Below are 12,053 nucleotides of genomic sequence, written 5' to 3' on the forward strand. Positions count from 1 at the left end.
AGGCACCTACTTTAGAGACAGGGAGATTAACCTGAGGTTAACCCCTGCGGAACGCTCCAGCTACCACCTCTGAGAGAAGCGTTTTAAAGAGACACCTGCTATAAAATACTGTTCTTACAGTTTCCAGGTAACTTGAAGCATTTCTTCACTCACTGGGCTGAGTATGCTTGCCCACTGCTCTTGATTTTTTCACTCAGTCTATTCTGTTAAGCAGCTGGAGACTGTGAGAACAACTGAAAGCTCTGTTTCTTTTTTATCATTGAAAACAGATAAATCCAACCTCCTGTGAAAAGCCAGTAAATTGCAAGTTATCTTTAAAGCTGCTTTTTTCTTCACCAGCACGAAGACTTGAATCCAACATACATCCTCATAGCAAGCTAGCATGCATCTCTGTATTAAAAAGTGTTAAAGTCTGCTCTTGTGTTCAGTCCATCATACCAAACTGAGTTTTCCTGAGAGGTTACTTACAGCACAGAATTCTTCAAAGGATATTCTTCCATCACCGTCCTTATCTGCATTAATTATGGTTTTATCTACAATTTGCTGTAACTGAGTGTCTTTGAGATTGTTCCCCACCATCATCTTCAGCACCTGGAAGAGCTCACCATTTGAGATGTAACCATCTTTGTCCATATCGTAGATGCGGAAAGCAACTGCAGAAGTAAAACAGACATGAACAAAAACTTTCAGCAACAAATGAGGTCAGGGGAGAGCGATACACATTCAGCAATACACCAACTGAGAGAAAAACACTGCATTTATGTGAGTGTGAGCTTCCTGAAAACCACAGGACACCAAAATCTATATAGTGAATGGGACTGCTAGAGAGCTTGGAGGAAAATAGCTCAGAAGTGTTAGTTGAGACTCTTTTAGTGATAGGACTCTATCAACACTAAACTGGCAAATCCTCACTGTCTCAATTAAAGTGCCCAGGTACCCAGGTCCATTTGCAAGGGAGACAAAAATTACAACAGATGAATCAAAACCTCACCTGGTTATTTTGCTGCAAACTATTTCATGTAAGACTGCATCTGTTTTCAGCATTTCGATAGAGCAAATCTCCTTCCTAAATCTGTACTGTGTCTCAGTTACTGCAGGCTGCACCCATGACTGAACCCATCCCCTCCTCACACCAAAGGCTGGGTCACGAGTTCCTGAGATGCAGTTCTCAAACAAGATGAACACAGTGCTGTTCTACCAAACTACCAGAAATCCATCGTATTTTTAAGCTCCTGTGAAGTACAACACACTGTAACAGGTCTGTGAATTAAGTATCCTTCAATGTTTTTGACTTTTTTTTTTTCAATATGGGAAGCAACTGAAGATACTCAACCTCCTGAGCTCTCCCTGCAGAAAAGAGTGCTGCCAAATGCTTCATACTACTGAAGAAGTGATCAAAAACTCCCCAACCACCACAATGGTTTACCACTATGAAGATGACTCCAGCCTTGCTGTTTTCTTAGTGTTACCAAACAAAGAGTATATTTTGGAGGAGTCAAGTTTTGTTTAGGAAAAAAGAAGTCAAAATACTTACACCTCAATTTCTGTTCCTTATCTCCTTTGACACTGAACTGGGAGACTCCTTCTATAAATTCTAAAATACAGTACAGAAAGTAATTTAAAAAAACAGTGTATATTTTTAAATAAACCACAGAAAACTTCACTATGCAGAACTGATATTGACAGCTCCCTGCTCCCACCCAAGAGAAGCAGCTCTTGATAATTCCTTTAATGACAGCTCACCATCACACACAGCATAGCATGATCTTTCCTCACTGCCTCTTATTCACAAGGGAATTTTGGACAACACCACACAGCACTTGGATACAAAGGAAAAAGCCACAAGAAGTCAATGTTTCAGATACTCTGTAATTCTCCCTAGAGAAGTATGAGTGGGTTTGTAAAGTCCAACTCTTCGGCTTTAGCAACTTTTTCCATATTCATTAACATTTCAGAAGTCAGCTCTGTTAATAAAAATGAGATTTATTAACACTGTCCAAATAAAAGCAAAAAAACCCATGAGCAACCTTTTCTAGTGATGAGCTGTAAGAGAGATCTGTATTAGCTCAAATGGATGTTGGATGTTGCCACTTCTGAGAGTCAGAGGCTGTTAACAAAGTGAGGACTTCTGACTTGCTAATCTATTTAAAGAAATATTTAAGATACATTCTTTGACTTAAAGTGAAAACATTTGTTTTCCATTTGAAGTGTCTGTCTAAAACCATTAGAAAGACAACTCCCATGAAGGAGATGTCAACAGAAAAATGTGGACCTCTCACAATTCAGAGAACTGTTCTGAAAATAGTTCAGAAGATCTCAGAGCAGGTTTACAAGTACAACTTGTGCACAGACACCACATACCATCCAGCCCACTTGTTCATCGTTTCCTCAGCCCAAGAATATACTTTAGCTAGCATCACAACTGCAAGTCTGAATGAGTGCATTCAAGAGTCCCTGAATGGTACTCATTAAGCAGAACAACCCAGAAAGCTCTGTTACTGAAGACATTGTCCTTTTGAGCAGCATTTTGAGCAGGAGCTGCCCAGGCACGCTAAAGAATCTCGCTGACTTGCACAGTTGTGCTGACACTCGAGGTATTAATTCCTCATGGAATTATTTTCTTATTCTAATTAACAAGTTGTTTTTGCCTATCCTTTTTCTACTGAATGTACATCTGGTTCCAAGGCTCCAGGAATTCTGATAAAATGCCCCCACTTTTCACAAAGCATTGCATCTTACCTTTGAAGTCCACCTCTCCATTGCCGTCTGTGTCAAATATATCTATTACTCGCTGTACCAACGGGTTCTGTTGCAATTCAGGTAAAGACATGAACTCTTCCACACTCAAAGAACCAGAATTGTCCAAATCAAGCTTCTTAAATCTCTTTCCTAGCCGTTTAATCTCATCAGCATCAACTGAAAGGAAAAAAAAAACACCTATTCTCAGTAAGGCTTCCCAGTAACCCCTCTGGCAGTTAAACTGCTCTCTGACCAGTATCCTTCCTACAGCATTACAACTACTTACTGTTTGCATGGAAGGTTATGAAGACAATCTCAATCTCTGAAGACAAATACAAGCAGAACTTACCTTTTTTCCTCCCTGCAGCAGCCATAGCACAGTCAGACAGCCCTGTGACTCACTGAATGCCACGTGCTGACAGAGCACTCTGAAGGATTGCAGGTACTTAGCTCATTCTGAGGCGGGCGGCTCTTAGGAGTGCCAGGTATGAAGAAATTAAGAAAGAGAACCCACATTTTCTTAGGAGCTAGCATTATGCTTACACTGGACTGTCATATAGACATTGAAGAGCAAACAGAAGCTATCACCTATGATGTGTATAATGCACTGACCCTCTCTTGGCAGACCAGTGAAATCTCACTTCCAATCTTGATGGAAAGGACAGCACTGACTAGAATTGGAAGACTTGATTCCTAAGCAACCTCAAATGCTTCACAGTTTGTAATTCCACTGGAGAAAATCAAAACAGTCCACAGTCCTCAAAACCATATAAGCAATGACTGAAAATGAAGCCTGCAGCAAGTCCTGAGCGTGCTCTAAGCTGAGCTCACGAGCACACATACAGTCACAGCCCCACACCGCTACAGCTTTGCACTCTCTTATTACACTCAACACAGACTGAAGTGATTCTGCCTTCACACTAAGCTGCTCCAAAAGCCAGAGAAGGTCTCCCTAAGCTGTGCAAAGCAAGCTAGGAATGTATTTTACCTGAAGCTGGTCTGTAGCTGTAACAGGACCTACAAATATGAACTCAACAAGCACACTTTGTTGGAGCATTCAGCAGAGACTGACTCACAGCACACAATGCCAACAAGTGGCTCTGCACTGAAAAAAGATGGTCATAAGAACCACAGGTAAAAGTTAACTGCAAATGCACAACTGATTGAACACAAAGTTACAAAACTGCAGTGCTTAAGAGAAAAAGCACAACTACTTCAATTTTGAGGGTGATAATCACAAGGATTTTTTTCTTGAAGAGGGAAAGATATTGGGTACCTTCTTAAACAGTTGGAATTAAAAAGCATACAGTCATATTTCAGTGACTTTTTGTTTTCGTAAAATAGCTTTCAAAATAAAATCAGTAAGTAATAAACAAAGGGCTACATTCATTCACCATATGACTTATTTTAAACATGAAGAGTTTTTGTCTGTCCTTTCTCCCTTCAATTCAGTCATCAGCTGTGACAGTTCTCTCCTGCTGAGCTACTGAAGGACTTTGTTTCCTTGGCTTTTAAGGAAAAAAAATAATCCAACAGATATGTATAGGAGCAAATTCCAATACTATCAATAATTTTTCATTCAGATTTCCTCTATAGATGCACACACACACACACACAAACACCAATCATCACCTGTGTGTTCCCTCCTTACCAGGCTGCTTTTCCTTCAGTATTTAGCAGAAGGCTGACTTCCTAAAAACTTCACACAGCAATCACCAAGAACTGACTTCAATTATCAGAGACTGAAAAAATCAATCAATAAATAAGCACATATTTCTTTCCTTCTGTTACATCTCCTTACAGGCTGATGCTCACACAAACACCCTGAAGCTGCGAGGCACAGATAATGCAGATACAGCGCAGGTATTTGAACCAGAAGGACTGGTGGTGGCAGCAGTAGGCAGCATTCTACAACACTCAAGCTCAGGTGCTGAGGATACAGAAGAAAACACTGGGCAATCCAAAGAGGTCCAAGTCCATTGTAGTGTAAACAGGGTGATACAATCACTGAGCAAAATAAGGAGGACCAGGCTTCGTTTACATCACTTGAGGCAGAGCTTGCCTGTGACTCATCGCAGTGATCTGAGCTCCCTTGAGCTGTGGTGCAGCGAGCCTTCCTCTAACCTCATGCTCAACTTTGCCTTTTTTGTGCTCTGCTCCCCAGCTGATGTAAGGCTGTGCTGCATTTCCTCTACTTGCAAGCAGCCAGGCATCCCATCAGCTTACCATGCCTTACAGAAGGACTAACAGGCAGAAATAATACCTGCTAAGCGCTTTTCTTGAAAGGGCTTTGCTGGCAGTTTGCTAAAAACATCAAATAATTCTACTTTAAAGCATATTATTTATGTCTGTTTCATAATCTATTCTGAATTCTTTTCACACCTTGTAACTAAACAGTATTTTCAAATGACTCTTGTATCTTAGCATTAAGATTCCAGAGCCAACCAGACCTGCTTCTTATCCTGAACCCATCTGCATGCATTCAGAAATGTGACAAATAGGTTGAAGTGCAACAACTACACGCTTCCACAGACCAGCACACAGTGACTGTGCAGCTCCATTTCAGCATAGCAGCTGTATCTTTCAGCTGCTCGCTCACTCCTATGTTCATACCTACACTGAATGTAACCCTTCTCCCTAACACTGAACCTTGGGGAGGATGATGCACCCCCCTGCAGGTGTGTTTCTTTTTGAAAGTTTGTTTCAAGCTGTAACTCACATTGCTGATGCTCAGGCAGTATTATAAAGAGTTGGCAACTCCTAAAGCTTCACTAAAAGCAAATCTCAGGTGCAACATACCCTGCTTTAAAAACAGAAGTTGGTTTTTTAGTGAAAGTAAAAGAGCACATGCATGGTCAGATTGCTAGCAAGTGAAAGCTGCAAGTAAAAGAATACCTTAAGAATACAGATCTCTAATTGCTCTCATATTCAGATGTGCCATCCCTCCATTGTTGCTGATTACACAATACTTACAGAGGCTCCTGCACAGGGTACTGACCTCAGAAAAACTGCACATCTCAGCACTGAGCAGTTCTGAAGTGTGTTTATCTAAACGTCCAAAGATGTATTTCAAAGATTGGCTTTGCAGACCTTACTAAAATACTGGCTCAAAGCCGTAGCAAACCAAAAACAGACCAGTAAATGTGGTCACTGAAAGCCCAGATATGCTTAAAAAAACAGCTGTATGAGCAAGGATATCAAGGCAATAGAAAAAAATAACCTCTGGTAAAGAAAACATGCTCTGAAATGTTACATTTCTAGATAGAACACCCATTTTCCATAAGAATGGACTGCAGAGATCTCAGAATAAAACAGAGGCGAGAGCTTGAGCTGAAGGTCTCTCCACAGCCCGCTCTGCTGCATGAATATAATGTTTCAGAGTAGCAACCAAGGCTGCCATGTCAGTCTTGGGGATCACATTTCAAAAAGATGACGCCCTTGAGGACACATTCAGCCACTTGTCTTGTATATGCTTACACACAGCTGGTCTAATCCTTTTCATGACTTCAGATGTGTCAATTACAATTTCCTAACTTAGAAAAGATACGAGTCTCCTTAACCTAGAACCAAAATATAGGTATAAAACATGGTCTTCTTTGCAGCTTTTTGCTAAGGTAAATTTTCCTTATGTTTTCCACAACTTGGCTAACATCAATTCTTTTTTGCCATGTGCTCAAACAACACAGCTGAGGAAAAAAAATCTGTATTTTAGGGAAATTGACAATGCTTATTCACACACTGAAAAAAAATATATGTTCTACAATGAAAGGCAGAGTTAAAGTAATACTCGTGACTAGTTAATGGTGTGCTTCTCATAGGTAATGTCCTGAATTTGCTTTCTGCAATGTCAGATTTTAAAACAAAAATATTCTTATAAAATCAGACACTGAGACAGCAGTCAGTGCAGTGCTGGGAGGGCTACGACCAAACACCACCAGTGCAGACAGCACAGATGTGTTTCTGCTAACTACCAGGCGCCTGACAATCAAGTCTAACCATTCAAAGTCTTTATCAAGTGATCTTTGAAAACACCTTCTGGTCTTCCCTGAAACGTTTTCATCTTGTCAGCTGACAGCTGCTTGGAAGCAGCACGTACACACAGCATCTGAAGAACAGGGTGAATGCCTTCCTAACGGAGTCACTCACAGATGTGCTGCAGGAGCAGCCCTGTGCCACCCCAAAACCCTGACATCCTCGTTATTCAGGCACACAGTGCAACTGTCCCAGTGACCAGCCACAATCAAGAAAAGAGGCATCTATGATAACTACATCTCCCTTACAGTTTTTCTTCTCTGCAATAAAAAGGGGCAAACAAACTCAGTAATGAACCTTCATGTTCATAGCTGCTGCAAATAAGAACAGCTTGTCCTAGCATCAGAAGTTTAGAATACCAACCTGCTGCTTACAACTCAGCTAGTGAATAAAACTATCAGACACCAACTCGTCCCTAAGGAAAATCTGACCAGGGGTGCAGCAGCATAAGAACACACATGTATGATTTAGAAAAAGGCTGCTCATGTCTTCACTGACTATGAAAATCTACCCACATACCCAAATTTAACAACACATATTGAGAGCATAAGGCAGCAATGTAATGCTTCACTGAAGGGTGTAAGATGCTTCTCACAGGTAGCTGATGACTACTTCATGTGACACAGAGGACTTGCCAATCATTAGTGAAAGCCTGAGTTCTCTGAAAAACATTAAGGAAAAGATCCCTCTGCATTTAACTTCTGTGTTACTGTTGGGCAGCTGGTGAGCACTGCAGACCAGCGCTGTCAAAGCAGTCAAGAAGGCAGCCCCTATTTTTGGCTATCCTGTTCAAAAGCAAGAACTTAAGAAGAATGGTCACTTCAGTTAGCAGTGCACACATGCACAGCTCTATGCATGATTCAGTGCTAAGGAAAATGCCCAAGGGAAAAAAAAAAGAGACAGTTACAAATAAGCACATCCAGCATAATATCACAGGGACACTTCACAAGACAATGCTTTCTTGGGTTGGTTTTAAGCAAGAAATAGGTCAATATTTTCATAGCATAGCCTAAACGCATGAGATAGGACAATTTTATGCTCACATGGCCAAGTAACACCAACTTAGTGGAACTTGCTGGCTTCTCACCTACGTGCCTGCTGCAAGCAAACACAGGAAGGAGATGGGGAAGAAAAATTCTCTTCCAGCCTCGACTTCTCTTTTCTCCCAGGGTGCCAAGACAGCTTGGGCAATATACTTAGCTCCTGAGACAGCACATCCTGCTCCACAAGCTGTTCCTTATCCCTGAGGAACTGCCATTAGGACTGAGAGAAAAGCTTGACTGCTTTACTGAGTTATAAGACTGCACTGCATAGACAAAGAAATATGAAGCAGACTTCTGATAGCTTTTATGGAAAATCTGCAGAATAAAAATTAATCCAACAGAAAAAGCCTACATGTTTCAAGGACAATCTTTCACTTTTTTTTTGTTGTTGTTATTATATGAACTGAGTAACTTTTCAAGCAGCAAATTCAGTAGATTTGTGGAAAGCTGTATGCTATCTCCAAATACGATTAACCTCTATCAATATAACAATATAACAGTCATTAAAAAACTTACAGTGCGAGCACATTTCCAAAGGGTAGCTTGCCTCATTTCCCTGCAACACAAAAAAAACAACAAAGGCAATTATTCCCAGGCTAACTCACAGCAATTATTTTAAGTTTCAGCATTGTAAAGATCTCAAACAATACAATGTATCCAGTAATTTAATTACCCAACAACCTACTACAGTATTTTACTTGGAGAGTTCTGTTACCAAAGTACACAAAGTAATATATAACCACAGAGAGGTCCCCTCTGATGAGAATTCCCATGGAAATATCAGGCAGCCACATGGTATGGATTCATAACATCAATCCAGTATTGCAAAAACAAAAACAGAAGTCACCAAGTATTTATAAATTACACAAATGCTTCTTTTCAAGGTAAGATAGGATTTAAGTTAATTTCAAGACTTCACACGTGCACAACAAGCTGCTTTACCATTTTATTTTAAAAGCAAGGACGTATCCTTAAGATTCACCATACAAAACTTTACTTAACAAGCAAAGAAAACCCCAGCATGTTCTCCCATTCCCCAAAGGTTTCACACAGGAAGAACGATAGGAAAGAGTGGTTTACACATCCAGAAATTCACACCGTAGCTCAAAGTGCTGTCTTAATATGCTCCTGCATTGTAGCTGAACGAGAAGTTAAGATTTTAAATCCATGTTGCATCCCAGTAACCACAGCAAGGGAAACAGCAGCTACGAGGGTGCAGTCTTTGAACTCACACAAATCATATGGACACGTGGAACTTAAGGGAGATCTGCAACTGCTACAACACGAACTCCAAAGACTAGAAACGAAAGCTGGTATTATTCCTCAAATGCCCTACTTTGACCAGAGGGCAATACACACATAAACACTTTGGATTTATTTAGATTCAGTTAGCAAGAAGTGACCACACAACTGAAGACATTCACAACCAAATCTCCTCAAAGATATCTGTGAGTGTTTTACAGAAGAAAAATCACAGTTGAGTCTGTAACATGTTCTGTTCATAAGAGGTCCTCTTATGGTGTGGAGCGTAAGGGATTCCACAGCTGAGCACTGGCACAGAAAAAGTCCTCAGAATTATGCAAATTGCACACAAATAGAAATCACTTGACAGAAGAAAAAAGAAGGACATTTAGCCTGGAAGCATGCGACTGCATTTCCTAATAAGGATAGAAAGGGGCAGAACAAACATCTCATGAATTTAAGCACATCTGAGAAGTGTTGGGGTGTGTGTGTGTGTGTGTTTGATTTGCTTTCTTCTTTATATACAGAAGATAAATATGTTCACGATTCTTATCAGCTCCCCCCCACCAACAACCCACAAGTTCTCTTTAAAAAAGTTACCACACTTGCTTTATGAGAAGAGCAACAAAAAGAACTGTAACTTCTTCCTCAAACTCTTCTTACAATGAGTCAAATAGCAGAAAAAAAACCAGTCTCCCTGAAGCCTAAAAACCATGACTGACATATTCAACAGGAGAAACCTTCACTGTGGCTGGGGATTGAGGAGAACAGTGTCAAGTGGAGAATCTTGGATGGAACCCAACCAAAGTCTCAGAAAAAACAGTGAAGACTAAAAAAAGCAGCACTAGCCCAGTGTGTGTATATGGCATAAGGTATGGGATGTAAAATGTGGGGAGAGCAGAATTTTGACACAGGAAGAAACAGGAACCAGGGGATCCGGCCAGGCTGCTCTTAAGACACGAGGTCATGAAGAGGCAAGAAAAACACCAGGCTGGAAAGCTGCAAATCAAAGGAGAAAGTTGAATTAAAACCAGTGCACTTATACACAAACAAATATACAATTAAAACTGTATTAAAAGACCACTCTCAGCACTTATGTACTTGGTGAGATGTTGGGACAAAGCTGATTTCTAACACAGGCCACTGAATTCAATCCAGCTGAAGCAGCATAAAATGCTTCTGAAAATTGAGAAGGAAACGGGAATAATTTTCTTCAGTTAATGAACTAAGTGCAACATTTATCAACACTTTTACTGAGCATCTAGATATGCACTATGCTAAGCCATTACCAAGCTGGCTCCGTGAAGCTGTCCACAAAAATATTTGGAGAGTAGAAGAAAAAGAGAATAAACTTCAGCTTAGTTTTTCTGTGAAATGTTGTATGGGGCTGAATCACAGCCTGAACCTCTGATTGATCACCTGAGGCAAGCAATGAGCCACGAAGCACAGGTGAAGGCAATTCAGCTGTGCTGAGGAAGGGGTAGAGCGTGGCTGCACCTCTCCTAGACCCTTTAAGAGCTGACTGCCAGTGAGGAAGGATCTCTGCTGGAGATCCTCTCCACTGGAGTTGACCATGCGAGCCCAGGATAGGGTGAATGTCCTTCTTTCCTACTCTAGTATAATAACTACATCAGCCAAACTCCTGGATATAAGATACCATCTGTATATTCATTGATTGTACAACTGTTAATGCTAATGAGAAATGTTAGGAATACTTACCTGTCCAGGACTGGAGCAGCAATCCCTGCAAAAAAAACCAAGAAAATCTACTAAGTGACAGCACAAGAGTTACTGTCTATTCAGTATTTGTTAAGTTATGCTTAAATGGGGCATTTAAACAAGCAGTTACCTGTTTTGGATGGGCTGAGCGTTCTTTCTTCAGGACTTTCTAAAGCATTTTCTTCATCTTTCATTTCTCTTTTTGGCAAGAAGAAAGGTGTGAGCTACTCATAACAAGGTTTAGACTTCTGTTTGCACACCTATGATCTGGGTATACACAAATGTGTTCCCACATCTCAAAGACTTGTACCTCATAGATGGAGGTTTAATGATTTGGTACTGGGAGCTGGCATTTTTCACGAAGGATCAAATAAGCCTTTTAAGAAAAGACTGGGTGCATACTGTCACAGGTACAGTTTCAGTGCAAAAAGATTTAACATCAGGTAGTACTGGGAACTGTGTTGCAAAGTATCACTCTGATTGCATGTATTAACATGACAGTTACCACCCAAGAATTTTAATTATAAACCTTATTCAAAGGAATAAACATTGAGTTTATAGTTTTAAAATAATGGTACTCAGTTATAAAAAGGAAAGTTACTACAAAATCTCAAAATCAGCTATTTGGAGGGAGCATGTAATCAGGAGGGGGGGGATGGCTGTTTAGGAGGGTGGATAGTGATAGGACAAGAAGGAATAGTCTTAAACTGAGACAGGGGAGGTTTAGGTTAGATATGAGGAGGAAGTTTTTCACTCAGAGGGTGGTGAGGCACTGGCACAGGCTGCCCAAGGAGGCTGTGGATGCCCCATCCCTGCAGGCATTCAAGGCCAGGCTGGATGTGGCTGCGGGCAGCCTGGTCTGCTGGTTGGTGACCTGCACACAGCAGGGGGTTGGAATTGGATGAGCACTGTGCTCCTTTGCAACCCAGGCCGTTCTGTGATTCTATGATATTTCATCTCTGATGCAGAGATGACTTACATACGTGCAGAGAAACAATGCTCTGACAAAACTTTAAGATTGCCAACTTGAAAAAAAAATCATTATAATATGAGCATTTCCTGCCAGATCCACATTCAGCATGCCTCTCACAAGTGAGTAGCCTCTCACGTACACCACATTAGCATCTTCAGGAATGAGTGACACATGGCTTCTTGAAGAAATGCAGCCTGTGTAACATCAGCACTCCGCAGCGTATTTATTTGGCACTTACACCCAGTATCACACACGCTTTTCTCAGCTGCAGCTGGGTATTGCTACTGTACTGCTGGGATTCAACT

The 12,053-nt window shown here is 40.9% G+C and overlaps 1 protein-coding gene across 1 annotated transcript in view; it reads right to left on the minus strand.

Annotated features, from left to right (window-relative positions):
* PPP3R1 (protein phosphatase 3 regulatory subunit B, alpha) overlaps positions 1 to 12,053 on the minus strand; it is a 32,588-nt gene that overhangs the window by 2,717 nt on the left and 17,818 nt on the right. The window contains exons 2-5 of the mRNA XM_052679066.1: positions 8,331 to 8,370; positions 2,740 to 2,916; positions 1,535 to 1,594; positions 469 to 653 (exon numbers count right to left, since the gene is read on the minus strand). Of these exons, the coding sequence (XP_052535026.1) occupies positions 469 to 653; positions 1,535 to 1,594; positions 2,740 to 2,916; positions 8,331 to 8,370 (462 nt within the window). The remainder of the gene's footprint in view (positions 1 to 468; positions 654 to 1,534; positions 1,595 to 2,739; positions 2,917 to 8,330; positions 8,371 to 12,053) is intronic.

The sequence above is a fragment of the Tympanuchus pallidicinctus genome, unplaced genomic scaffold (assembly GCF_026119805.1).
Source record: "Tympanuchus pallidicinctus isolate F22 unplaced genomic scaffold, pur_lepc_1.0 scaffold1, whole genome shotgun sequence".
NCBI lineage: Eukaryota > Metazoa > Chordata > Aves > Galliformes > Phasianidae > Tympanuchus > Tympanuchus pallidicinctus.